Source organism: Tachysurus vachellii, chromosome 6 (genome assembly GCF_030014155.1).
Source record: "Tachysurus vachellii isolate PV-2020 chromosome 6, HZAU_Pvac_v1, whole genome shotgun sequence".
Taxonomy (NCBI): Eukaryota; Metazoa; Chordata; class Actinopteri; order Siluriformes; family Bagridae; genus Tachysurus; species Tachysurus vachellii.
In genome coordinates, this window is record NC_083465.1 from 32,175,454 (window position 1) to 32,189,647 (window position 14,194).

Here is a 14,194-nt window from a genome sequence, read left to right on the forward strand (position 1 = left end):
TTATTTCTGTCCCAGACAAGCCCCCAGTACTAGTAAGACCCAGTCTAGGGTTGGGACGCACAGTTTAAGGAATGGAACAGGCTGAGATGATGTAGAAGGTGGACAGAAAATTAATATGATGCCCCAGAGTTAAATAGAAATGACACACAAAAACACAGCTGTGAAATCAAGTTGATATATTGTGATTGTGGTATATAGAGCACAGTGAACTGGGGAAGATTTCCAGGTGGACCAAGGCTGAAATAACAAACAGAAATTTAAATTAACAATTCACATTGTCTCAAAGCAGCTTTAATGAAGTATAGAAACAGAAGAGAAAAAAAATAAATATATATATAATAATTAAAATAAGAATGAAAAATAAGAATAAAAATAAATAAATGAATACCTACAGTCGTATGCAAAATTTTAGGCACCCCTGACAATTTCCATGATTTTCATTTATAAATATTTGGGTGGGGGGCACGGTGGCTTAGTGGTTAGCACGTTCGCCTCACACCTCCAGGGTCGGGGTTCGATTCCTGCCTCCACCTTGTGGGTGTGGAGTTTGCATGTTCTCCCTGTGCCTCGGGTTTTCCTCCGGGTACTCCGGTTTCCTCCCCCGGTCCAAAGACATGCATGGTAGGTTGATTGGCATCTCTGGAAAAATTGTCCCTAGTGTGTGATTGCGTGAGTGAGTGAATGAATGAGTGTGTGTGTGTGTGCCCTGTGATGGGTTGGCACTCCGTCTAGGGTGTATCCTGCCTTGATGCCCGATGACGCCTGAGATAGGCACAGGCTCCCCGTGACCTGAGGTAGTTCGGATAAGCGGTAGAAGATGAATGAATGAATGAATGAAATATTTGGGTGTTTGGATCAGCAATCTTTGGCTCTCCTCTGAAGAGTGACAACATGGAGGCGTCAAAACAACTCTCAAATGACCTGAAAACAAAGATTGATCAACATTTATGGTTTAGGGGAAGGCTACAAAAAGTTATCACAGAGATATAAGCTGTCAGTGTCCACTATGAGGAAAATAGTGAGGAAATGGAAGACCACAGACACAGTTCTTGTTAAGGCCAGAAGTGGCAGGCCATGTAAAATATTGGAGAGGTGAAGGATGGTGAGAATGGTCAAAAACAGGCCACAGACCACCTCCAACATTCAACATCAACTTGCTGCAGATGGTGTCACTGTGCATCGTTCAACAATTCAGCGTACTTTGCACAAGGTGAAGCTGTAAGGGGAGAGTGATGCAATAGAAGCCTTTTCTGCTCACACGCCACAAACAGAGTCGCTTGAGGTATCCAAACACACTTGGACAAGCCGGCTTCATTTTGGAATAAGGTGCTGTGGAGTGATGAAGCAAGGATTGAGTTATTTGGTCATAACAAGGGGAGTTATGAATGGCGGCAAAAGAATTGCTTTCCAAGCAAAACATTTGCTACCCACAGTAACATTTGGTGGAGGTTCCATCATGCTTTGGGGCTTTGTGGCCAGTGCCGGTACTGGGAATCTGGGTAAAGTTGAGGGTTGCATGGATTCCACTCAATATCAGCAGATTCTTGAGAATGTTGAGGAATCCGTCAAGTTGAAGTCGCACTGGGGCTGGATATTTCCCTATATATATGGGGTTTAAAGAGTCTGTGTACGTTTTACTCATTTGATATCCTATTTATGGCAGTAGACAGCTATGAGGTCACAGAGATCAGGACCTCTGTAATTTTTTCTTATTAAAAAATAAAATGAGAAGCTCTTATAAATATAGGGTAATTTCCCGAAAACAAAATCTGTTGAAATGCTGGGTGGCTAGTGTAACGAAGGCTGGAGAGAGAAAGTACATAAACATGCCTTCCTGAGCTGATATGTGATGGAAGTGTAAAAAAACTATATTGGCAGAAAGTATAAATGAACCCGGGTCTCTGGTGTCAAAGCTGCACATACAGTATTACACAGTCAACACCTCACACCACTGGGGCCACTGTTTGCACAACAGTTTCATTATAATTTTCATTTATTATGAACAGTTTCATTTATTTAACTATTTCAATAGTTTCATTATTTGTCCAAATTAACTCAGTGCGTTAAAGAGATAAAACATTGGATGAGCTGAAATTTTCTGTTATTTAACTCGGATAAGACAGAAATACACTTCAACTTCCATTTAGAGGGATGTACTGTTACTAGTAGCTCGACAGTGAAAGACCTGGTGTTTATTAGACAGTAACTTGTCTTTAAAATCATATCACCATATTACAAGCACAGCCTTCTTCACCTTAGAAATATTGCCAAGCTGAGAAACATCCTGTCTGTATCTGATGCTGAGAAGCTAGTTCATGCTTTCATGACCTCTAGACTGGACTATTGTAATGCATTACTAGGTGGTTGTCCTGCATCTTTAATAAATAGGCTACAGTTAGTCCAAAATGCAGCTGCCAGAGTTCTCACTAGGACAAGAAAGGATGACCATATAACCCCAATTTTATCATCTCTACACTGGCTACCTGTTAAGTTTAGAATTGATTACAAACTGCTGCTACTTACATACAAGGCTCTTAATGGTTTAGCTCCCATGTATCTAACTAGTCTTCTAACACGTTACAATCCTTCGCGCTCTCTGAGATCACACAACTCAGGACTTCTGGTAGTTCCCTGAATATCTAAGTCTACTAAAGGCGTTTTCGTATTCAGCTCTCAAACTTTGGAATAGTCTTCCTGATAATGTTCGGGGCTCAGACGCACTTTCCCAGTTTAAATGTACTGTAGATTAAAAACTCATCACATTAGTCAGGCGTACACATAATACATCCCATAATACTGTGCTCTATTACGTCTGACCAAATGCACATTATCATCTAGTGCTTGCTAATATGAACAGCAGATATGTTAATTCCTCTCTACTGCTTCTCTCTTTCTATCATCCCGAGGCATCCAAAAATTGTACCAGCTCCGATTGTCTTTTGTGCGATGAAGATTTGGACCTCCACTGAGATGAGGCCAACTCTGTGAGAATCCTGAGGCAGCTAGAGATCTGCCAGCTCCGGTTGGACTCTGCGATACTAAAGAGGAGATGTGAACTCCATGTGTTCTTTTACATCATTACAACATTTATCAGACTGTATATTTATAATCACACCCACCCAGTGTTACCCATATGAGGATGAGGTTCCCCTTTGAGTCTGGTTCCTCTTAAGGTTTCTTCCTTTACCATCTAAGGGAGTTTTTCCTCCCCACAGTCACCTGAGTCACCTCAGACTTGCTCATTGGGGATCAATACAAACACATTTAAATATATCTAATATCAATCTTGAATTTTGTATTCTATTAATCTTTATATTAACCTTTTGTTCTATGTTCATGTTCTGTAAAGCTGCTTTGAGACAATGTCAATTGTAAAAAGCTCTATACAAATTGAATTGAATTGATAAAAGACAGAATTAATGAACTTCTCAGTAAACGAAAGTCTTCCTCTTTTTTAAAACTTACAGTAATGCTGCAAGAACTGTTTGAACATTTCCACTGATTGCACTGTATTTTGTACTTTGTCATAGGTTTAATAAAAGAACATATTTTGAGCAACAATTATTTTTTTGTTATTTACTTAGCTGAAGCCTTGACATACATTGCTGTATACAGTATATTGCATATGCTGTGATATACTGTAATACATTATAATATTATATTTATTAGAATGCTTTTTGAGTGTTATGACAATATAATTTTTGCTTCTCAGTTTCGAATTGCTTTGTCCCAGAATAAATGTAAAAAGCAAAAAATGTAAAATGGTATTTAAAAATGAAAACTGTGCTAGAGCTTATTATGTGAAGGAGCTAAGGTAACCGTGAGGCTATCTTAACTTTAAGGTGATATTTAAGGCATCTTTTGTTTCAGGAATTTGGATTCTTTTTTCCTACGATCAGTCTTGAGAAAAATTTAGAACTGTCTACATTTTCTTTCAGGAATACAGTTTATTGCGATAATTTTTTTCTTAAATATGAATTTAGGAAGAATATGACTAAACTTGAGAATGGCATGTTGTGAGATAATGCGTCGAAAAACATTCCCAAAATAAAAACTGTCTCCACACATGCACTTACAACACTTCAACACTTCATTTCAATGGGATGATGCTGCCAGCCTCCCGCATCAAGTAAAATTACTCAATCTTTAACACCATGGACAATAAACAACTTTGTAAACTGTCTAGACTGAATGATATAGCTGTAATTCAGACAACACTCAGAAGAGTTTTAAACAGCTGACTATTCATTCAGAGCTTCACATTTTATTTTTTAATTTGAAAAATGAAAACAGCCACATTCTCCAATATTAAAAGGATATGCAGACTTATGCAAACAGCTATAGTTTTTCCTGAATGTTAACCTAAATTTTAGTAGCAATGTATATGTATTGAATCAGGATCTAACAAGATTTATAACATTTTGTATTAGAAAAATATCTTTAAATGCCTTTAGTCATACTGTTTTTAGTAAAGAAAAAACTGAGATCATTATCAGATTTTGTTCTCATTGTTGGGATTTTTGTTATTTGGCTGTCTTGTTTAAATGAAGGTAGAATGCAGGTAGGGACATGCTGGAACAGGTTTGGAACTCTTAGTTCCACTGAAGAGAAGTTATAATGCTACCTAATACAATACCATCTTTTACAATTATGTCAATTCAACAATTTGGGTCCAACGTGTAAACATTAATATGTATCTTACATCTTTATATACAAACAGTAAAATATTTATTCTTTCAAAGTATGTTGTAAAACCCCATCAAGCATATGTATAATTCCACAGTTAGAGGACATAAAAAAAATTCACAAAGTAATATCATACTTATAATGAAAAATATAATGGAGGGTGACAGAAAATACATACTTGCCAGTGTATATTTACACATAAATCAGTTTCTTTAGAATCTGTACATATGTCACCAACTAGTTTCATGTGAATGTAACATGGGTGTGGCAGAAGTTTAATAGGCAGGTTTTATATTAATGATTAACACTTGAATAGAAAGGAGGTGATCCAACACAAACTGCACACTCTGGCAATATCAAGAGACAAACAGTAATCTGTCAGTCAGGATGTTAGTTCAATAGAACAATACATTTTTAATAGGACATAAGTGTTTATGTAACGACGGGAAACAGAGCGGACCCAAACGCAGGATAGCATAAATCAAAATAGGGTTTAATAACTGAAAACATGAAACAGGACGCAGACTAGACAGGACAAATCACAGTAGATGCCGCCCTGCATGAAGCAACGCGGCACAGTTAAATACAAGAAGACAATGACACAATAAGGATCAGGTGTGATGACAGGGAGGAGCAGATGAAGGCGGGGCAGACACGTGACGAGAAACATAAACAGATGCACGTGGCCAGAGTCCGGGCAGAGTCCTTACAGAGCCCCCCCCAAGGTGCGGCTCCCGACGCGCCAATCCGTCCAGGCAGTCCCGACGGGCCCGGGAGGGGGGAGCAAGGCACACGGCGAGGCAGGTGGGGGGAGCAAGGCACACGGCGAGGCAGGTGGGGGGAGCAAGGCACACGGCGAGGCAGGTGGGGGGAGCAAGGCACACGGCGAGGCAGGTGGGGGGAGCAAGGCACATGTGGGGCGACGTCCTCCACAGAAACCAAAAGTGAAGCGACGCCCCCCACCGGAAAGTGCGGGGCGATGTCACAGGACACTGAAAAAACAAAACAAACCTTGGGCTGGCGACATGGTCCGCAACCAGGAAGTGAGGCGGCGCCCCCCTCGAAAAAAACAAAAGCGAGGCAGCGCCCCTCACCGAAAAAATGCGGACCCACTTCGCCAAACGCGCCAAGTCCAGGGGGGAAAAAAAAAACAAACGCGAAAAAAGTACTCCCCGTTTAGCCGGTCCAAGTAGCTGCTATCCCGCTGGGTCCTCATGTGGCGGCATCTTCTGTAACGACAGGAAACAGAGCGGACCCAAACGCAGGATAGCATAAATCAAAATAGGGTTTAATATCTGAAAACATGAAACAGGACGCAGACTAGACAGTACAAATCACAGTAGATGCCGCCCTGCACGAAGCAACGCGGCACAGTTAAATACAAGAAGACAATGACACAATAAGGATCAGGTGTGATGACAGGGAGGAGCAGACGAAGGCGGGGCAGACACGTGACGAGAAACATACACAGATGCACGTGGCCAGAGTCCGGGCAGAGTCCTTACAGTTTAGCACAAAACTATGGATAATTGAAAACATTTTTTATAATCCCACTAACTGATATTTTTCCTTGCCAAACTCATCTTTGATTGGACTCTACATTCAGTTTTCTGTGAAACTGTTTTGTGACAATGTCTATTCTTTAAAGCACTTTATAAATAAAACTGAATTTATCTGAATAATTTAAATAGGGTGGTTCAAAATATTTTCTCAGAGTGCCTATTTGCACATTCTGTGTGCATTTTGTTCGGTTTAGAAAATAAACTAAAAGTCAGGTGATGTTAAAAAGCTGCAGGGTGAGAAATCTCAGCTGTGTACATCATAAAACCTCTGCTGAATACAGAAACTCATTCACCACAGGCCACTTTGTTGTCTTTAATTTACAAAGGTAGCACAGTACACAAAGGTTGAACAATTGGTGCAGCCAGAACCTGTAAAAGACAAAACCCAACCCAGCTTCACAATGTTGCTGAAAACGGACAAGACAAATTGTTCTACAGTTCTCTTTGACATCATAATTGGTCTAAAAATAACACATTGTCCATCCAGAGTTTACACCTGCCAACCTGTGAGATGACTAGTGTTCACCTGCAGCAGCAAAAGAAAAACATATACACAAATAAATTACATTTAAGATCCAACAATCCAAAAATATTTAATACTAATACTTCAATATCCATTAATATTTGAAAACATGTATAATTATACAGAATAAACTGAAACACATTAATAAAGTGAAATTTGTTTTGGTATAGGACAAAAAACTGGTACTGTTATAGGATATAGAGTGATACTGTAAATTGTATCATGACACTATAGCCAGTAGGAGCATAAACAAGCTGCAGTTAGTCCATTTACATTTACAGCATTTGGCAGATGCCCTTATCCAGAGTGACGTACATAAGTGCTTACTGTAAATCTCTAACATTGAATACATTAATGCTGGCTCACTAGGTTACATACTTAAGAGACTGGAGCCTTAATCCAGTGCCTTAGACCGCTCGGCCATGCTACCTGCACCACCTAGCAGCTAAAGAACCTACTGTAGTTCTAAATTGAAACAGAAACTATGAACACATCACTGCTATCTTATCCTCATTGCATTGCATAACCAGTCAAATTTTGCATTGATTATAAAATTCCATTACTGATTTATAAAGCACTGAATGGTCTCACATCACTGTACCTGAGAGATCACTTGTTTTTTTATAATGCGTCATGCCTTCTTTGACCAAATGTTGCACACTATTTGGTAGTTCCTCAAGTAGTAAAGGCTACAGCAGAGGCAGAGCTTTGTCTTTCAGAGCCCCACAGTTATGGAAAAGGCTTCCAATTGGTATTCGGGACTCAGACATCGGATCAATGTCCAGGCTAAAAACACATTGGTTTATTACAGCGTTTTATGAATAGATTTATTAGGTAAAGTAGCAGATCTGGAGAATTCATGGGCATAGATTGTTTGGTGAACTGGGATATTTGGATGCTGTCACCTTACCACATTTCCACCATGAGTTCCTAGTACTGGACCTACTTCACCAATCCCGATGTCCTACCCCTGGTTGGAGTCTCGTTGCCTGGTGTGCACTCTGGGTTAGAGTGCAAGAGTGTGAGAGAGAGAAAAATATTAGGTATGATTGTAGTCATTTGATGGACAAATGTTCATTATGTGAAAAGCGCAGACTGGTGAGACTAGCTATGACAGCATAACTAAAAAGGAGTGCCAGAAAGTGACAGAGATATGAGGGCTTACTGGGACATATAGTAACCCACCACAATACAGTCTGCATGGTGACAGCATCCAGACATCCCAGTTCACCAAACTGTTTGTTTCACTTTCCAATGCGTCCTAGGTTACCAACCTCTCTTGTTTTCCTGGTATAAAGAACTATCAGATTTTCCAGCCGTAGATAAATGGTTTTAATGGAGATAGACAGTGTGGCTATGTGCAATATGCCTACAGACAGTCATTTGGCATCAGTGCCTGCAGGCAGATCGTCAGAGATGACCCTGTACGCCATATCAGCCAGCGCAATGGCTATGGCTATTGACCAAGAACAGGAAACTGAAATTGCACAGTTGGCCCTAGATTCATTGAAGCTTTGACAATCTTACACCAAGTCAATGTTTGAAACAACTCTGCTAGCAGTTCCTCCTTCTACCCACCAGAGGGAACCTTTGCCTAAATATTAAATATTTTCAGGTTATTTCCTGCCATTGAGGACTTTTAAATCAGTGATTTATGTCATACTACACAAAGTATTGTTAGTTTATTTTACTTTGAATATCTGTATGTTGTTCCTGTCATTTTGACTCAAGTTTTAACCATTGCCCTGTTCTTGGATTTACTGTTCTCTGGATTACATTTTTGCACCTCTCTTCCACTGATTGTCTATTTTCAGCTTTGCCTATACTCTGCCTATTTCTGCTAACTTTGTTCCTTGCCTGCCTTTTTGGATGTGTATGTTGTGCTTTTTCCTTCATTAAACTCCGCAAATAGATTCTAATCCCTCTGCTTCTGCTAATCTGTCAGAGTATATAACCAATTAGAAATTGATTTGAATTTCAATGTGTTGTTTTTTTTATGTAAAATATGATTGTGATTTTAGTTCTTCCCACAATAATTTCTTACTCCTCAGCTTTGTATTAAAAATAAAAATTGTTTGTCAAATATTCATCACAGCACTGTAACATAGGTTTTGTCTTGTATTCTATGTCTTTTATTGTGATATCTGTTTATTGTGGTTTGCTTCCCTTGCCCCCATTTCCTCCTGCTTTGTGTATGTGTCATGTTCTTATTGGTTTTGCACTCGTGTCATTCTGTTCCCCTTTTGATTGCTTGTTCTAAGTCATGTGTTCTTGTTCTTGTTCGTCAGTGGTTTCCCATATGTATTTAACCATGTGTGGTTTCCATGTTCTTTGTCGGTTGTTGTCCCTTTATGGCTGCTGTGGGTGTGTGTTCGTGGTTCTCATCTCATTTTGTCATTGCCTTACCCAGTATTGCATTGTGTTTTGTTCAATAAAATCTTAACCTGCATTTGGATCCTCTGCCTCTAAATTTTATACACATGATAAGCCCACTACAATCGTCTTCTTTGCATAAGGAAGTTGGGTTCGGTGCACAGGGCTAGCCATGATATGGTGCCTCTGTAACAGAGATGGATAATGGAATCCTTGGGGGCCCAACAATGGCAGGTTAACAGTGCTGATCGATAACCCAGGGCCTTAACTGTTGCACTACCACTTCCAAATATTCAGTAGGAATTGGCAGTGGTACACATCTGTGTTTGATGTATAAGGTAAACATGTACTAGATAAATTGCTCCAAATTTCTGCAAATGAGGTGGCCACTTTATAGATCTTAGATTATTTTATAGACTTAATAATTATTTTATTGCCTTTTAGTCCAGTCTTTTTTTGATAGCATTTTGAATTTTTGTAAAGCTGCTTTGTGACAATTGTCATTGTTAAATGCACTAGCATTGTTGTACAAATAAAATCTAATTGAATTTCTGAGTTTCTGGTTTTTAGAGCATCAGTCTGAAGGGCATATTCTGGAGGACTAGAGATGCAGATTTGATCTAGAAGCGCTGTTCTAGCTGGAATCAGACAAACAAAAGGATATATATGAATATACTGAAATACGTTTACAATATGGGAATACAATTACAGAGAATTATTAGAACACAATGTAGTGCATACACAAGTATGAAACACAACAGTGATAAGAATAACAAGCCTCTTACTGACACAAAGAATAAATCGATATTGATACTTTAGAAAATACATTATGAAAGAGAAAAGGTAAAAAAAAAGAACACTTACACATGATGTGTACTTTATTTTGTTATCTGGAGAGAGAATGATGAGTGGAGCCCTTGGGCAGTTTTTTTATATACCAAAAGTGGTGTGGACGAAAATAAAGGGAAGTCAATAACCAAAGACAATAAATAATAAGAACTTAAAGTGCTGAGAATGGAATATAATGGTAACTCAAATAGCTAAAATCCGAACATAATTGGAATTTTTAGACTGAAAACTCAGAGCACCTGCTAACTCTGTTAATTGCCAGAAATGTAAATGTAAACATCTGCAGGCACTGAGTGAGAATTTCAGAGCTAGATCTCATCTATGATTTGTGTGAGTAATATTGCTTTTGTCAAAGTGTTTACTGACTTAAGGAGCTTAGAAGAAGTGACCCTACACCCAGTGTCACTCTGGCTGCAACAAAGCCTTTGCTTGTATACAGGCTTGATGAACCGCTGAAGGTGTCTGGGGGATACATGAAAATTCATTGTCATTCCAACATTCCTCCTGCATCCATGTAAAGTGCAAAGCAAATCTGTCCTGTAATGGGGTTGACACAGTTTCTGTTAAAGCACATTATTGAGAGGAAAAAAGGGGGAGATTCCTGGCATTGATTAACAAATCAATTCAATTTGATCTATTTGTATAGCACTTTTAACAATTCAGTATAATAATTAATAAAATAAAAAAATGTAAAGTTTAAGATTAAGTGATATTTATCTGTAACATATATCCCTAATGAGCAAGCCAAGCCAATGGTGGCAAGGAACAATCTCCCCGAGATGAAATGAGGAAGAAACCTTCAGAGGAATCAGACATAGAAGGGAACCTAATACTCATTTGGGTGAACTAGGTAGGAAATAGTGTAAATTTAAATAATGTCCTTTCTACAACAGTTTGTAGTTTAGTGAACTACTGTGTCAACGCAAATTCTGAGTTCACCACAGACCCAACACTTATTTCTTCATGCCAACATCTCAAAATGATAAAAATAGAAAAATACCCATTTACAGACATAATATTATCAGCTTTATTATACATATTATCAGGCAAAATAAACATATTTATGCACATATGAAATTCATATGTGAATGAAATACATTCTGTTGATTATTTTCTTTATAGTATGCAGCCTACATGCAGCTTGAAATTCAATAAATAAATAAATAAATAAATAAATAATTGATTCCAATAAATTAATTAAAATAAATGATGCAAGACATTTTTTTACACATAATCTGTTTTTAAAAGAGTCCATTTCTTGTTGCATATTGGACGTTGTAGGACCGTCTTCTGCTGTAGCGCCTCCTTAAACCAGCACAGCAGCCACAGAGCAGACACTGAGAGATACAGGGAGGAAGTTAAAAAAGAAAGACAAGGGGGAGTAGAGGAGAGATTCTGATTAGATATTTATGCTTATTTTTATTGTTGTAAAATAACATCTTTAATCAAAATAAACAAATAATCTTAGTTAGGTTTTGCAACAAATTATTGACATATAAAAATAAGAATATTTATATTTCATGTCAAAGAGCATCCTAAATTTATATGGTTTACAAGCGATTTTGGTGACACTTACACAGAGTAGAATCCAGCAGGGTATGAGAATAATGACTATACTGCAGGGGATAATGATGCCCAGGATCCATGCAGAATTTCCAACAGTGGTGATGTTCTGTGCTTGGACTGTGGGCCTTAGGACTACATGTACAGGGGGGTCTGTTTGAGCAGCAGGAGTAGTGAGGGTTGACAGACCGCTAATGTTGAATACTGCATCTAGAAATCCACTTGGTGTCCACTTGGTGTCACCTTCCACAAAGACGTATTCTGAATTAGCCACAATTTCTGTACCATTAAATCTGGAGGAAAAGAAAAATATAAATTGAGTGTATTTCCTACCCTTAAAGAACATATGACAGTTAATCATTTCATTGTAGAGCCCAAGAATGTGTTTTTAAAGGCAGGTCTTTGGAAATAATTGTCCCTAATTTTATGTTGGTCTCAAATATGTATATATATCAAATGCATTGTCATTGTCATTGTCAAATGGTGCCGCAACATGTCAAGTCTTCACCTGGAGATAGACATCAACTTGTTCACTTAGGAAGGCTGTAGTTATTCAGCAATATATCAGGTGCTTAGGGTTCCTTGAACTGTGCTCTGTTAGTTAAATGGGCTAACTTTATATTTTTAATAGGCTGAGAAACAATCTCAAGTACTATATTTTTTTTTCTGTTTGTATTGTGTAAGAACATTCTATTATCCTGTTATTTTTATTTGTTTTTGTAGTAAAAAATAAAAAGTGAATTATTATGACCTCAGCCAAGAAATACAAAGCTTAAGCCCAGTCCAGCTTGTTTGCTGTTCACCTGACTAATTGTCTTCTACATTTTTGAGTTTGCCTGTAATTTAACACTAAATCTATAGTTGTATCCAACATGTCTCTGAATCTTTCTATAATATTAAGGCAGTTCATATTTTAAATCAATTATTTCTATTAATACTATCCTGGTGCTTGCATTCTAAGAAGAAGCAGCTTTTATGTATCATGTACAGTACATATGAACAGGGTCAGCCAGTATACAGCATCCCTGGAACAGTCTGAGGTAACGGTTGCAGCTTGGTAGGACTGGGGCTTGAATCTATAATCTTCCATCAGGAACCCATTGCCTTACCAATTGCTCTAATCGGTGACCATCTGCACATGATCTTGATTCATTTCACCATTCATCAACCAATGATGAAAAATTGGCTCATATTACTCAATCTTTCAAAACCTTCCAGTTTACTATAATGGCTCCAGCACAGAGATATTTCTTCAAAATGACAACTTGTATTTTATTCCTTAAAGATAATGTTTGAATTTTGAATCAGTTTTGTGAAGCAGCACTCAAGATGAGATGTAAAATTAAGACACTTACGTGTAGTTTGCTTGTGGGAAGACAAATACAGGAGCATTTTTGACATTCAGAATATTGTTCAACTAAAAAAAGGGATAAAAAAGTGGTCTTAGTATTTTATTTATTTATTTATTTATTTATTTATTTATTTATTTATTTTAGAGTGTAAAATAATTTGGGACAAAGAGCAGTTGCTAACACATACCAAGCTGTTGATGGTGTTTTGGATTAAAGAATATGTTCCATTCCTCAGCTGCATGTCCTTGGAGATTGTCACATTGCTGATTTGGAATCCAAAGCTTATAATGTATGAGTTGTTGTCAATTTCTGAAAGGTAGATAATGAACAGAATTATATTCAACACATTACAGTTAATATATTTTAATTCTAATTTAGGGAGATTAATAAACTAGACTCACTCTGATAGGTGACATCCTGTATGCTCACAGGATCACTCAGTTTTTGTGTTACAAGATCTCGTGCTCTTCTGATCTTTGCATCCAGCTGAGCATTAGCAGCATTGAGAACATCAGCCTCACTAGGTACTTTGGTCAAATTCTTAAAAACTAGACGAATATATATCAGAACATTCCCCAATCTGAAATAGGAAAGCAAATATTACTTGTAAAGTACATGAAGAAAAAGTAGAACATAAAGCTCAGTTATTCATTAAGTAAATAAGAGCTGATGAAAACTAGAAGGTTGAGAATAGAATAACAACGTTGTTCTAACATTTTGTTAGAACAACTACCTTTTGAAATTATATTTCAGGGCACTTACACAGGTGAAATATCATTCAGGAAAGATGCTGGTGTTTTAGTGTCTCCAACTTGGCAGTTGTATAACATGTCTCCTATAACCTGGGTTCCTGAAATCCTGTTACCAGTAGAAATATATTCAAACATCATAATTTGGTTTACATTTCAAAATACAGAAAGTATTTTCTGTATAGAACACCACTGTGAACTCACGTGAAGAAAGAACTCTGTGGTTTGAATGGTTCTGCACCAGCTTTATTTAGAAGTGTGTTTAACTGGATAAGGAAAGATAATATATCAGTATGAATGTGAGACATTAAATCATTTCACTAATACGCAATGTGCTTAATTATATTGTATTAAAATGAAATTTTAACACAAGAATTTAACAGTTGATACATTTAACTCTCATACTGTAGTAGAAAACGGGGTCTTTCCACACATAAGAAGGGTACGAAGCCATGGCACATAACTCTAACCCTAAACCTAACCCTCCTGGTGCTACCCCAGGGTACAGATCTGTGCAAGGAAGAGGAGCAGGCATGG

General features: G+C 37.7%; 1 protein-coding gene across 1 annotated transcript; it reads right to left on the minus strand.

Moving 5' to 3' along the window:
* Nucleotides 1-11,006: 11,006 nt before the first annotated feature.
* On the minus strand, nt 11,007-14,129 carry LOC132847750 (uncharacterized). The gene is made up of 7 exons (XM_060873291.1): nt 13,862-14,129; nt 13,671-13,766; nt 13,310-13,488; nt 13,096-13,217; nt 12,912-12,973; nt 11,570-11,849; nt 11,007-11,330 (listed from the first exon to the last, which is right to left on the minus strand). Exons 1-7 carry the CDS (start codon nt 13,963-13,965, stop codon nt 11,235-11,237), a joined length of 939 nt encoding a protein of 312 aa, XP_060729274.1. The 5' UTR covers nt 13,966-14,129; the 3' UTR covers nt 11,007-11,234.
* Nucleotides 14,130-14,194: the final 65 nt, after the last annotated feature.